Below are 15,388 nucleotides of genomic sequence, written 5' to 3' on the forward strand. Positions count from 1 at the left end.
TAGGTACGGGTCGGACCGGTTGGTTTTCCACTGATGTTCCAGTCCGGTTCCAATGAGTGTGTTTTGGGCGGTTGGTGGAGGTGGTTTTTAGGTATTTTGAAAAAAAAAAATAATGGGCAAAATGAGAGATGGAAACCCATTTGATGAATAACTTTTGAAATTTTAAACATTTGCAAAAAATTAGCCAATCAGTGACGAACAGTGTTCTGACATCACATTTTGGTGTCAGCTGGGGCCGGTTGGAACCACAATGAAGTAGGTACTAAAAAAGTGCCGGTTCCGTGAATCTGGCCTAATGGAAATGGCTTGGAACTGTACCGAACCGTACCGACACTACACTAAGTGACACTAGTGGAAAAGGGGCAATTGTCACTCACCCACAGGGACAGTTCCACTCTGGGGTCTCTCTATCAGCAGCGTGGACAGGGGTGGGTTGTCAATCGGCTTGTCCACGTCCTCTGGAGCCTGGCCCTCTCCCAGAGACCACACTGGTCCGTGAGGAGAAACAAATTCATAACACAGAACTCTCTTCTGTCACTTTGTCCCCCCAAAATAATAATAATACAATGAAGAGTCATGACGCCCACCTTTCACCTTACAGCTGATGTTTCAACAAAGTTTCACAAACACATTTAAACCTTTTCCACACTCTCAGCAGTCACACCTCACACAGCGGCAGAGTTTCAGCTCTTTGCAACATGGAAAGCGTGGCAACAAATGTTAGACTCGTGTGCACAGGGTTTTTTGTAACCTAATATAAAACATTTTGTTTCTTAACTTTTCCTTATTCATTTTTCTAACAGAAAATACAAAATTCAGGGTTTTCTAATAGTCCCGTCATGTTCCACGGGTGAGAAGGACCGGAGGAATTTGGCACAAAGTGCACTAATTTTTTTCCCTTTTACTGTTGCGTTACCTGAGTCTTTTCTCCCCATGGTTGGCACAGGGGCACTATCATCTGAACAAAGAGAGAAATTTACAGCATATTGTAAGAAATAGTACTGTAAAGTCCACTGAAGCAAGCACACACTTGGTGAAACATGAAACCAGCAAGCAGTTAAAGATGTGCAAGCAGTGATGTAGGGAATTCTGAGTCAAACGTCTGAATTAAAGGTCCTCATGGGGTCAATAGTTGTGGATTGATCCTTACAATTAAAATTCCATAATGTTTGATTTCATGASGTGCCAGTTATGTGTACACAATACAAATAATAATAATAATAATTTATGAGCATCCAAAAATTGCAATTAAAAGAAATTATTTATTAATGGGTTAGAAATTACTTTCCGTCTTTTGCAGTTTTGAAAAAAAATTAAGGTCTAAACACACAACATACCTAAATTAAACATGTCTTCAGCATGTTTTCTACATTCAGACACTGGGTAATTTTTAATTATATTAGGCTGCTACTTTGGTCAGAGGAACTGAAACAATGCTGGGGTTTAACGGAGGAACCTTACTAGGCAGGTCAATTGACAATTTCTTGATTGTATTGCCATTTTCTGTGGAAAAAAGCACAGTTACAGTTTAATCAGGAAACATTAAACCACTCTAAATAGTTGAACAAATGATGCATCAAAAGGCTAAAAGAGCTACTTTGTCATTCATTAGCAAATCTAGTTACAATTTACAAACCAATCCACTTTTGATTCTTTTAAAGCCTAAACAAAAGTGAAAAAGTTTGTTTTATTAGAGCCAGTTTGTAATCACAGGGCAAACTGGTGCTTTATTTGGATGCAAAATGTGCAAATGGATTGAATTATTSTTATGTGTTTGGAAAAAGTGTTCATACCCCTTAAAGTTATCCTCATTTTGTCARGTTTCAATAACACACTTTAAAATATTTTACTGTGAATTTTTTTGTGATAGATCAACATAAAGTAGCACAAAATTGTGAAATGAAGATTCCATTTATCCTTCTTTACACCAATACCCCAGACTAAAATTCAGTGCATCTAATTAGTTGTATTAATTACTGGCTGTTCTTGTCCAGGAAATAGAGGGCCAAAYYAAATKGYGGTGGCAACATCATGCTGTGGGGTTGCTTCTCTTCAGCAGAGAMAGGGAAGCTGGTCAGAGTTTATGCTAAGATGGCTGGAGCTAAATATAGGTCCCGGTAGAAAACTTGTTTAGGCAATGACTCGAAACATGCAGGTTTAGGTCAAAGTCTGACCTAAATTTAACTGAGAACCTATGGAAAGGCCYAAAGATTGCTTTCACAGATGTTTTCCATCCAATTTGACTGAGCTTAAGTTTATTTTGCAAAGAAAAATAGTCCGAATAATTGTAGTCTCAAAATAAGAAAAGCTGGTGTAGACATGCCACATAAACGTTACAGCTTCAAAGTTTAAGATTTTTAAAACMAAGTATCATTTTCCTTCCACTTCCTAATTATGAGCTACTCAATGTTCAACATAAAATCGGAGTAAACTATATGTTCAAGGGGCATGAGTACTTCTTCAAAGCATTCTAATCTGTTCTGCAGTTTGTGGAGGTTGTGTAAATCTCATAAAGCAGATGTAGCTTGGATCACATGGTTCCTGAGCCATCATAAGTTTCACCTCCCAGTAAGAGTATTGTGGTTTATGGTGAGGGCTAGATGAGAAAATGGGTAAAGAATTCTGAAGACATCTGATGGCAGCAGATAAAACACAAGTAACATTTGCCTTATTATAGTTCAGTAAAGAGAGAAATCGTCTTTGATCTTGTCTAAATTTGAGTTAAATCATGGTCTTCTGTATATTTTCTTTCAGATATGTTACCTTTTTGTCTATTTGTCACCATTTTGGTTGTTTTCATGGCCATAAGTAAAGCACAGCTTTTGTGGGCTTTTAGATTATTGCTAATTTTCCAAAGTTCAGGACAAAATGTTTCTGTAGTTTTTCAGCAATCCAGGACATGGCAAATCCTAAACACTTGTTTATTTGTTTGTTAGATGAATAAAGACATTTAACATCTTGGCCTAGATGCTGTTCAAAACATGCAGAGTTCCAAGCTGCAGTGAGATTTTCTRTGTATGTGAGCTAAACTCATACAAAATGACTCCCCCTCTACTCACTTCCGAGGGAGTCTTTGGTTGCCTACGTGAAAGATRTTTTGGTCACATTCATAAAACTGACTGGATATTATCTGTTTTATATGTCCAAAATAATAATGCATGGAAAAGAATAATAAAGAGATCATACAAAACCAAGRGCGCTCTGCTGAAAGCCTCGTTTATTGAGCGGCATTCAGACCGAAAACCARGAAGACMATTGAATATAACAGAGCRCTTCGAGGCATGACCCCGCCTACTTCATTATGTCATCAGGAAGGGGGCCTCTACTCTCAAAAGAGTCACGCCTCCAGACAATAATAATACTCTACTCTTATGACGATCAACAATTAGTTATGTGTTGAATTTGTGTTCAGGCATGTACMTACATAAAATCATCAATTCAATCAGAAATAACCACATTATAAAACTGTATTACTGTTCACCTAATAAAAGACTATTCAATGTGTAGTGTCCTTAAAAGTCAGTAGTAAACAACCYCAATAAATTTCTTCAATTGCACTCGGAAGGAGGACAGTAATGTTTGTGTTTTGAGCAGAGAAGACGAAGGTTCGAGAGGGAGGGTGAAAAACCTGTTTACGTCAAATAAAAAAGACCAACTTTAAAATGGGTGATATAACGAAAAGACAAAGCTGTGCACAGCTTAAGATTCACATCAGCGCTGCAAGGTTCTCAACAACAAAAGCACAAGCAATTCTCAACAGCTGATGTGCACACAAARCATGAAAGCAGAATAAATTGTCAAAAATGCGTAAGTTAAGGAAACYGTCAGTAACTTCAGTTCATTTAGATTGAATGTATTTAACAGCAGCTCACAACAACTGTTAACCCAACTGAGATATTTTTTGTAAAAATATCTAGCAAACCAACAGTTTGGACTGAACCTTTATCTCCATTTGGTTATTCTTATATTTTTGCGTGCAGTTAAAAGCCAAGGAGCAACAAAGAGCATATAAATGCGTGACAGACATCAGTCAGCATGAGTGAACCCCAGAGCAGTTTTTTCGTGACAATAAGCTTCAGTCTGTCTGTAAATGTAGGTTTAGATCATGTAAAATTAATGGTTTGATCTGAAGACCTTGAATGGTAAAGCCATGCAGTTTCACTGAAAGAGACATGGGATTGATTCATACTGAAGAAACGTACTTACCAGGTGGTGGGGGAGAGCAAGAGCCTTCGTCTTTTACAGGAGAGTTAGTGGACTCGGCTTGCTCGTTCACCCCAACCCCACTAGGCTCTGGTTGGTTTGAACCATTGTCGCTGAGTTTTGGTTCCTGAGCCACCCCAGCCTGCAGTGGCTCAGGCCCCGAGGGCTCTGGTTTCTTCCCATCAGTCCCCTCTCCTACCGTCTCTGTATAGCAGACAAAGTGCCAAGCTGGGGCAGCAAGGACTGAGCACAAACACAGGCACCCTGACAAGACGATGCTTGTTCAGGGGACGTTTGTATAAATAGCTAAAGACCACAGCAATGTTTACGCTCTACATAATTGTGTCTTTAACAGTTAGTCTGTACAGGTACAATAGATTAAAATTTGCTTTACCAGACTGGGGAAAAACAAAAAGAAGCTAAAGGGCTTTGAGYGCATTCCGTTTGTACTCTGAAATTGTCTTTCAAGTTGGAAAAATCCACTGGAATTATTCTTAAAATTGAAGTTTCATATATGAGGTTTTTCACCTCCCYGACTTCAGAATAAAAGATGATTTCCACACACATAAAGTGTTTATAGATGAAGAAATTAATATTTGTTTGCACTTTKGTCCGTTTGTATTTCATTAAACTGCTGACTAATTTCAGCTTGTGCAACAAATTATTTGCTGGTATTAGCTTGTATTGCTAATAGTACTGTAGCTATAAACCAGGTTAAAGGAGACATATCATGCTTTTAAATACTTCTTTTTTCACATTTAAATCATTCAGTTGGGGTCCATATAAAGTCAAACTGCAATGCTTTGGTTTGAATTCCTTGTTATCGTAGCTTCAAAAGACCCTCTTGTACCCCTTCTGAGGTGCGTCTGATAGCGACTCGCTTTGGTGCTGTCTCTTTAAYGGCTGCATTTAATGGCTAAAAAAATGGATTTTGCATGATATGTCCCCTTTTAACAGTTGGCAAAAACCAGTGGTTTTCCAACTTGCAAGTAAAATGCAGGAAATGGTCRAATGCTCTCAGATCCTAATTCCAACATTTCAGATAAATCAAAAGCAACATATATGAGGGAAAACTACTTTATTTATATCAACKTGAGAGGAAAATAATAGCCAAATTCACCTAATGTAAGTTCATTAAAAAATTATCCCTTTTGGTGCAATCTTTGTCTTAGTATAATTTTAAAACATCGATGTGGTCTTTGCATATATACACTGTACTGTGATCAAGGAGGCAGGGATTTGTGGTCTCAAGTGATCTGTTTGGTTTTATCAATTATTTAGAGTGGTGCATTTTGACTTGAGTCCAGAAAGTTACCCATCTTTCCCAAATCCCTCTTTATATACCTCCTATTGATGACTCAGTATCAGCATTACAGGAAAAAGCCGTTGTTTCAGTGACTAACAGCGCCACGTGCCAAGGCAAGTGCAGAGCAGGGACATTTGTGCGCCGTCAATGAGTTCTTTGGCTGTGTCTAACCTAATTAAGGTTCTGTGCGATCATCCAGTGCAAAGGGAAGTGCAAAGTTCCAGGCCTCTCGGAGTRGATTAAAAACAAAACGTGATGGCACACGACAAAGCAAAACAAGAAACACGTGATGTGAGCGGGATGTGCAGAGATGCATCGCATTCTGGGGACGAGTGAGGGAGGGGGTGGGGGTGAAGGAGGGGGCTCAGGGTTACCCACCTGGTGGGGGAGAAACCTCCAGGGATATCTCAGGTAGGGTTGGGGCACTGTTACTGTCWGGGGCAACCCCTTCTGAACATGTGACAAATATAAATATATATGGATGGATGGTGGATGGAGCAGCTTCATTTAATGAGCATAAAGCTTCAGCATCTTCCAGCCTCTCTCTCGTTCACACACACACACACACACACACACACACACACACACACACACACACACACACACACACACACACACACACACCGCTCTTTGAACACTCACCTTACCTGCAAGTAGCCACACACACTTCAGCACATTTCAAACATATTGAGGAGCATTGTACTGTGAAAGTAACATTTTCAACTTAAAAATGTATTAGTTTGCTTAACAGGAACAACACACACTACTAAACTTGAGCTTTTCTACTTGATAATTATTTAGTTTCTTTGAAATTGTGATTAAATTTTTTTCCACTGAAAACTAATTTTAAAAATTTGGGTTTAGGAAAACAGTTTTTTAGAGTGAAACAATCTGATTAATGCTGTCAGCTTGTTCAATATTTTTATAAGATCGCCAAGGACATCGTAAAGCAGCCAGAATTTTTTACCTGAAATTAGGGCTGCCACGATTAGTCGATTAGTCGATGACTAATCGATAATTAAAATAATCGATGACTAATTTAATAATTTTTTTTTTGTTCTTTACTTTGTTTTTCTCTCCAGACTGCTTTGACACCTTCCACTGCCACATCTACCTTTCTGTCCTTGACACACATGCACAGTAGTGATAACTGGGGTAGGCCGTGGACGTCACAAGACATTATACAGACAGGCTCTGGTATCATGGCTACCCAGCAATGTAGCTTAAAAGTGTGGGATCATTTTAAGAAAATGAAAGAGAAACCTGTGCAATATCTGCAGAGCAGAACTTGCCTTTCACAGCAATTATTTTTAGTTAGCATATAGCTAACATCTAACCATGGCTATATAATAGCARCTGCATTCTGGTGTGATAAGCTGTATGTTTTTTATTCAATTAATGTATGATCCGATTAGTCGACTAATCGAAAAAATAATCGGTGATTAATCGATTATAAAAATAATCGTTTGTGGCAGCCCTACCTGAAATACATCTAATATAGATATAATTAATTTTTCAGCCCCATTTTGGAGCTGAATTTACACCTACCAGCAGCTTCACTGTATTGCCACATCACAGTATCAAATTGCAAAGATTATATATTTTTTAATTATAAGCTGTTTCTTATTATTGTCTGAAAACAAGCAGGAAGTGACAAAATAAATCATGGTTTTATGTTCCTTTCCTTCCTGGTTAACTAAAAAAAAAGTCTACCAGTTGTGCTGTAAAAAATATTTCTTTTTAAGCCTTTCTGACACTAACTGGATTAAGGCCTTAACCTAACTAAATGTGATTTTTATAAGTGTTTTCATCATATAAGTTTTTTTTTTTTAGTAAAAACATAACTCAGATGTGAATAAAACCATTTTTGGTTTCAAACTGATATTACCTGATTGAAATAGATCATAATTATTGAAATAGATCATTGTTGTTAAACTGCATTTTTTTTGAGTAGTTAGAAAAAGAATAAAGCTCCTCAAGCTAGCAAAAAGAAATGATAAAWATGAACTTTTCCCAGGATTATTTTTAGTTGGAGCTCTCTGCGAGCCTCAAGATGCTGCAGCTCCAAGGTCAACCCCTGCGCCTGCTAAAAGCCAGTTCCATGCCAACAACAAGCTCACATGGGAGGGCGTTGTGGGAAGGGGGGGGTGGCGTCAGCTGAATCAACAAAGAGGGATCAGCTGGCGTGCGCGAGGAATGTAAAAGATGCTGACAGCTTTGTCACAGATCGCCCCAAAAAGGCAGCAGCTCGCCCATACTGCTCCTTTCAGCTCCGTGTTGACGCTCCCGCGTGTTCGTGTTCACACTTTTACGCCACATTTTGGAAAGGTCGCACATTTTCAAGTCACCTGTGCCTTCTGTCCATGCGGTTTTCTTTTAACAAGTGTTTCATGTGTAAATTTACGCAGTTTATCATGATGTCAGTTTTTTAACCAAACTCTAGAGGATTGTTCATTATGGTCAGCTCTAATCTGCCAGACTGTGAGGTGACAGGGGGATAAGATGCAAACTCACCTTCTGGCTGACCATTTGTCGTCTCGTCTGCAGAAAGATAAACAAAACAATATCAAACCCGGCAGTAAGACTTCTTGTGGCATGTCTTTAATGCAATCAGAATTATCACCTGTTTGATTTTTCTATTGCAACATGATGACCTGACTTTATTGATATCTGTTTGAAGCAGATTRTCTTTGTGCTGGATGACACTCTCCTCATGCTTAGACATCATGCAGAATTAACTGATTATAAAAGACACCTCCCTGATGCTGCATTTGTTTGCCCTCTGCCTCGTCGAGACTTGTGAAAATGAACGGTGGTTGTGCTTTTGTGAAGCGTATTTGGGTGAATGCATACAGGTTTCAGCAATAATGTTGTTTAATGTTTTGTTTTGTTTTGTACTCATTAAACCTCTCTCTGTCCTTGTGTAAAAAGATGCAAATTAAAAAGTAGTAATCCTTAATGCGGCGGCACAGCCTGCTGATCATTTGGTAGCAAATACTCCAAATTTAATGAAACAGCTACAAAAAATTTGCGGATTTTCATGCAATTTTGAGTCACTAGCTAAATGTAGCACCAAAAGTAAGACAATTTGTGTTTGTTAGATTTTTTCTTTCTTGTATGCTTCTTGGCAATAAATCTTGGGTACATGATTGGCAGCTCCTGGGGATACCAGAAGCTCAAAACAAGAGTCAATAACAACAGCTAAATAAGCTGCTTAGCAGAGAAGATTTAGCAAATTATCCTTGTGCACAACCCACATACTCAGCTCTACTGCTCATCCCACAAATGCGTGTTTTTTTTTTTTACAAATACACACTTTCCAATGGTATAAGATTTATTCCCAGAAGCATTGTTACAACAAAGAAACAACCGGAACAAATGTACTGTCTTTTTGTGCTAAGTATACATTCCGGTAAGCACAGTGCAGTGAGATCCAAATTTGAGGTTAATTAGTTTTGCTTTAATGCTCCAGTGTTTTTCTTGTCATATATAAAAACGACAAATTAGAACTATAATTGCAACACAGTAAACAACTATATTATTGCACAAATCATAAATGAAGAGTTCTGTAATTGTGTATATTTTTTTAGTATAGTTAAAGTCAAGTGGTGTCTTTTTAGGGTATTCAACCTCCAAAAGATAATGTTATATAGGTTGTTATATGATGCTAAATATGTGTATATATATTTATATATATATATAATGAAAGCCGTAAGTGTCCAGACCTGTTTGCAGGTTTGGGTACATTAAATGGAAGAAAGATTAATGTGAATGAAATTGCCTAAACAGAACTTAAAAAGTACAGCTGGAGCAAAATAAGGTTGCAAACATGGTTAGATAATACTTGCAGAATACATTAAATACTAGGGCTGGGTACCACCTAGGACATGGCGATTTGATACGATTTTCAATATAGAGCTCATGATCCAGCATGATTCTCGATACAGTGCATCTTTATTCACCTTCAATATCGATACCATACTTTTTGCTCAATGCCTCTGACTCCACAAAACCAGCAAAATATTAGTAAATGATAATTATAATTATGAAAAACAAAATGTGTCCAAATATCTGCTTTTAAGGATGAAGGTGCTTCCAGAATACTGCTGGCCATTTCACTACTCATGTTTTTCACTTGCAGCTGACTGTTTCTTGATTTGAACGAGGATCATGCATAATTTTACTGCCCCCTAAAGGTTGGGAGGTGCATTGATAATAAAAGAAAGAAAATCGATACAATATCGTTTTTTAAAAATCAATATTTTTATTTTATTTAATAATATAATTACTTTATTCAATTTTATCTATAATTAAATATCGTTGACTTATGATTTATTTTTGTCTTCTCAACAAAACGTAGAGTTTTGCTATGCAGGTTAACAGAAGTAACTGAAATATAGACGCTAATGCACAATCTATTAGATTAGAGCAAAAATAATCATGTAATTTTTGTCCAGACTAACTACCTACATTAACCAGTGTAATCTGAGCCAAGCCTGCCTGTTAACAGAAATAACCTGAAAGCGACACTGAGSTCAGGACAAAGCTATTAGAAGCAGGATCGTTAGGGACAAAGAGGAGTAATGAAAATGTCTTCTTGATTGGGAGCAAACTGAACGTGTGGAAATAATTATTTAGCAACTTGACTAGTTGCTATTTTCTCAGCTTTAAACTGTTTGCATTTACTTGTAATGACTCCCATCGGCTTATCAAAGGTAGCCGGACTCCCACCTCACTTCAAAACAATGTGCTGCTGGCCGCTGGACCACAATCCTGCAGGGTCACATCACCCWCCCGAGCGCGAGCCACGTCCGCTCTCCGCCCTGTCGCCGTTCAGATAATGAGAGTGGAGAAAGGTTTTGTTTTACCTCTGAGGATTTCAGTGCAGCTGACTGGGCGGCAGGTATGTGCAGCTGTTGTCTCTGCTGGCTTGTAGACAGAACGGCTCACCGTGGCTCAAACGAGAGTCAAATTGCCAGCAGCCTCATTATTTCCTTAAATAAACCTTTATGATGCTCTCAAACTACAAAACATTTTTTTTGTTTTATTTTCCTTGATTTCCTTGGTTGATGTGAATGTTSCATGTGAGAGCTGAAGCTTGGTGACAATTAGCTGCTGACAGGCCTCACCTTTTTACAGCAAGTTTGATTTATAGTGTTGTGTTTCACAACACAAAACATTTTCAGAGGGCAGAGTTGCGGGCGAGTGACAGACTGGTGATAATAAATATGATGAGGTGAAGACGCGTGCCTTAATGCCATCAGGAYTCTAAAGTTGTAAACAGCGAGGACAGTCCTGGGGGATCTGTGGGAAGAGGGGGCAGGGGTTTAACGGGGAGGTGCCTGTCCTCTAAGCCRTCCGTCCTGAATGGAAAGTGGCTGGGCGATGGCTGTTTTGGTGCGAGGCACAAACAGAAGAAGAGGAGGAAGAGGAGGGGTTGGGCAGCAGTGGAGGGAGATGGCAGAGAACAAGGCACGRGGATTAAAAGTCTGCTCATTCTGAACTATTCCAGGGACAAGAATCCAATTCCCGAAAGGCCCACACACGACTCCTGAGTCCATCAATTCAACCGTTTTAAGGCTTGAGAGCAGGATGACCAAAACGGCACCCCCTCCCCCCTCTTCTTCAGCTGTTCAGGCTCATTTAAAGAACAATACTTTTCCACTCATTTATCTGCTGGTTTGGACGCTATTTATGGGTAGTGTTTGCAGCAGGCAGGAATCTGCTGTTTCTATTTAGTCATAGCTTTGTCTCTGGGCGGGATCAGGGATGTTTATGGCAGTGGATGAACATCGTAAGGGCACCTGTGCTTCATTCAAGATGCCACGTCGCTTCATAAACATTTTCTAAAGCATTAACGACCCAAAGAGAACGTGAACTAAATTTGTTTCGTGGATAAGGTGGAGTTTACAAATATGTTGCCAATTGACCGTGTGTTGGTGCTGCTTAAAGCTTTACTTTGGTAAAGAAAAGGGAAAAAAAAGCTAAAACCTTTTAATAGAAAGGAAAAAAATATTGCTAGAAGTTGTAATTGTGTCTCCACAAGGTGCAAATGTCTGTGTCTAGAGTCGGGTCCTCAGATGGATATTAAAAACTTGGATCCTCTCATCCAAAGGACAATGTAGTTCCTCTACATGGACATGTCTGAGTGGACAACAGCTGACTTAATGAGGAGCCAAAGTGTAATATCATATTGTAATGACAGACACAAGCAGATTAGAGTATTGATAGACATGATGGTACAAATGAGAGATGTTATGTCCTGAAAGAGAGGTTCAGTGTGAGGGCGGGACAAAGGATCGGTTAAGATGCTGTGTTAGGTTAAAGGTTGGGCCGAGGTTCTGGGCGGGGGAGGAGGATGATCTCTGAGGTCAACAAAGGCTATTCCTGCTTTGCTGCTTCAGTCATCACAAAGGCATTTGGAGGATTTATCCTTGAATGGCTTTGCTTCATTGTAATTGCATCATCCTTCAGAAGATGTTTGCTTATGTCCGGCTCATCGCCATGCCTCTTCATCGTCTCGTCTTTTTCCAGTTGGATGCATCTGTTGTGCATACCCCTCAGACAATAATACCCTCCATCCATAGACCCCCTAGATTCCCTTGCACTCAAGATGGCAGAGACATGCATGGTTCAGTAATACAATGCCACTGTCAAAGTCACTTTGAGGATTCCTGTGTAAAAGCTGGCAGGCAAACCTCAAATTGATGGATCTGCTCCCCTTGGTTGAARACGTTAATATAAATAAAATTTCTAGACATGGAACCATATCACACTTCTCCACTCTTTCATTTAGGCCTTTTTGTGCCTAGTAATCACTTAATTCCATAAACAAAAATCATTGCATCAGATGGTTGGTTCATTATTTTTGCATGCTTTGACRTCACTGCTGACAAAAAATCCTACCTTTTTTAGTTGGCTCTGGCATCTTGAGCCGCTGGCAAAAACAACAACAAAAAACTGTTAGGGAGTCAGGAGGTGCAGTAGATACAGTCAGATGAGTGGGACTTGAAGGTGTTGAAGCCCTCTCAGTCCAAGAGGGACAGATGGATGATAATTACAAGACTGCAGCTGGAAAAACAACTCTTGGATCCCTCGCACCACAGTGAAGGAGGACGCAAGGTTTGGAAATGTTCGAGGGGGAGAAAAGGAGGTCCAGTGACAGATCCAGGGGGGCGACTGGCTTTTAGGGCTTATATTGAGAGGTGGCATGCTCCTCCTCCCTGTGATGAAGCTCTTTGCTACAACTACAGCAGCATCAAATCAATGACTGACTTAAGAAAAAAAAGTGTTTTTTGTGTTTCTGTTTTTTACTTCAATTTGAAAATAATACTGTATGTTCTTTGCAAGAAAATTACATGATTATTTTTGTTCTGTGCATTGTGCATTAGCATCTATATTTTAGTTACTCTTGTTAACCCATATAGCAAAAATTATTATTCCACTTTTTCTCTTGGGGAAATGTGTTTTGGTAACTTTAATCTGATTTTAAGTATTTAAGATTGTCTCCAAAAGCAGTTTAAACAATGTTGGAGACTGAAGGCATTCTTCTTTAAAGCAGGGTTGTCAAACTCTGTTTAACTGAGGGCCACATAAGCATTATGGCCCACCATGATGCTTATGTGGCCCTCAGTGAAAGGGCCACATGAACTTTTTGGCCTTAAAAAAATTGTCGCGATTAACTTCAACGGTTCTTGTTTAACTTACACTAAACACAAAGTGTCAGGTTCCTCCTCTCATTGCCATGGCTGAACACCACTAACAAACTGTAATTGAGCTCTATGCAGTATTGCGTGCACAAAAAAGTGTTTTAATAGGTTGTCTTGCGAACGCTGAAATAGCTGGCAAAAATGCGACAAAGTGGATATTTTACACTGACAGTTTTGCAGGTTACTTTGTGCCCTGTGCACCTCCACCTAGTAGTGGGATACCATCGTTTTGAAAGGGAAACTAATCTAAATGCATTATGGGAGATATGGTTTATGACCAATGCTGGTTTTATAGCAGCATATGCATGTTTTAAGACATATGTCTTTGAAACTCTCGTGGGCCTCATAAAATTAGCGTCAGACCACATTCGGCCCACAGACATTGAGTTTCACATATGTGCTCTTTTTTTTGTTTAACCTTTATTTATCCAGGTAAACTGAGAACCACTTCTCACTTCTCAAAGAAACACAAATCACATGCTGCCTTGCATGCCATGGTTTTAAAGAAAGACCTTTTGCATTCTGTTAGCACTCCAATAGGATGACTCAGCTATGCCAGATCAAATGTTAGTTCAATACTGTATTTTGTTCATTTGTGTGTTTGCTGTGTTTGATTAGATTTGGTGGCCAACTTGAATTGGGTTGGCTTCAATAATAATTTGCACATGTTTCTCCAGTGAAAACTTGGACACTTTTAATAAACTTTGTCCACTGATGTAGAAGACAATTTGCTAAAAGACAAACAGGTAATTACATTATTACCAGGCAGTAATTATAGAAATTATCAGAAAAGCTTACCTGCTGCAGTATTTGTATTTAAATTTTTATTTTTAATTTTGTAATTTTACAAATAAATACATAACTATTTGGACAAGTTTCARTTACATTATAATCAATACAAATTATTTTTTATGTTTGTCAGGAATCTCAAAAATGTCATATTGTACACTTTTGGATAAGTCTTTTGTGTTTCCTGAAAAACTTGAGCGAAAAAATGACAAAACTATTCTAAATTTAGGTTTTAGGTTATTTTGAGTTTTGGCATTGTCACTTTAAGACAAGCTCGCTCGGTAGATGGATGACAAATCAGGAGGGAGTGTCATTGTCACAAGTTGGAGGATGATGTAAGATTCTCCTGCCGTCTTGGAATACTCTCAGACGATAAGTCGACACGCAACATATTCTCAGAGGATTTGTGGATTTATTCTAAGAGAAAAGCTAGATTTGACCAGGGAGTGAGCGATCCGTTCCTGATCCCAGGTATCGATTTAATCTGGAGAGAATGCTGTTCAAGAACAACAGGCTCAGGAACCTGGCAAATAAAGGGTTGGAGGGATGCCTGGTGGGAGGCCTATACTTAGAAACTTGTCATAAACTTTGACATTTGACACATGCATCGCACATGAAGCTGATTTTCATGCAAATTAGGCAACTAAAGTGGCTATTTTTGTCTTTAAAAACTAATAAGCTTTTTTTAGACTCCGGTGTCTTTGTTGACCTTGAGAGGATGAGTAGCATTAAACCCAGGTTGTTTTTATTATGTACTGAGCCTGAAATTTGTGTCCAAGGGGCATCTCTTGCAGAAAATATTGGGGCTTTTAATTAAAGGGACACCCAAATGAAACAATCAGCTTTGTTTCCTGCTTTTCTTGGTAACACACACGAACACTTTGCCCATTTATAACCAGAGGTGGGCTCCAGCTTAGGGAAGGATCACGTGGCTCCTCTACGAGCACAAAACCATTTGGTCTTGCCCGGGACGCCAGTGAGTTGACATCACGAAAGCGGTTTAGACATGAGCTCACAGCAAACGGGCAGAATGTGAGGCAGTGTGAAGGAGAACACTGACACCCTCTGGTTTTTTAAACCCTCACCAACAAGTCGAGGGCACATCGGGCCTTAATGTGACTCATTTTTGGGCAAAGTTTTTGTTTCTTCTAAAATGTGTAACAGAAAATTTCTATTTGAAATATTTCATTTTACAGATCCAAACTCTGACAATTCATCAGATTATGAGTTCATTAAAATATTTTATTTTTAATCATAATTAAATAAGACTACTTGTTTTAGTTATGAAATAAACAATTTAAAGTATGTTTCTGATGACAATGACTGACTTTACCCTTATATATAACAAAAAAAAAAAAAGACTGTAGAAACAAAGTGTTTA

At 38.7% G+C, this 15,388-nt stretch overlaps 1 protein-coding gene across 1 annotated transcript; it reads right to left on the bottom strand.

Annotated features, from left to right (window-relative positions):
* Nucleotides 1-377: 377 nt before the first annotated feature.
* mybpc1 (myosin binding protein C1) lies at nucleotides 378-12,678 on the bottom strand (the record flags this gene model as incomplete). The annotated part of the gene is given in 8 exon segments (XM_014004242.1): nucleotides 378-488; nucleotides 917-958; nucleotides 1,462-1,503; nucleotides 4,207-4,407; nucleotides 5,888-5,959; nucleotides 8,024-8,050; nucleotides 12,416-12,446; nucleotides 12,571-12,678. Coding segments are annotated over 7 exon segments (517 nt in total), but the record flags the coding sequence as incomplete, so codon positions are not given.
* Between the last annotated feature and the right edge of the window lie 2,710 nt (nucleotides 12,679-15,388).

The sequence above is a fragment of the Austrofundulus limnaeus genome, unplaced genomic scaffold (assembly GCF_001266775.1).
Source record: "Austrofundulus limnaeus strain Quisiro unplaced genomic scaffold, Austrofundulus_limnaeus-1.0 Scaffold22, whole genome shotgun sequence".
Classification (NCBI taxonomy): domain Eukaryota; kingdom Metazoa; phylum Chordata; class Actinopteri; order Cyprinodontiformes; family Rivulidae; genus Austrofundulus; species Austrofundulus limnaeus.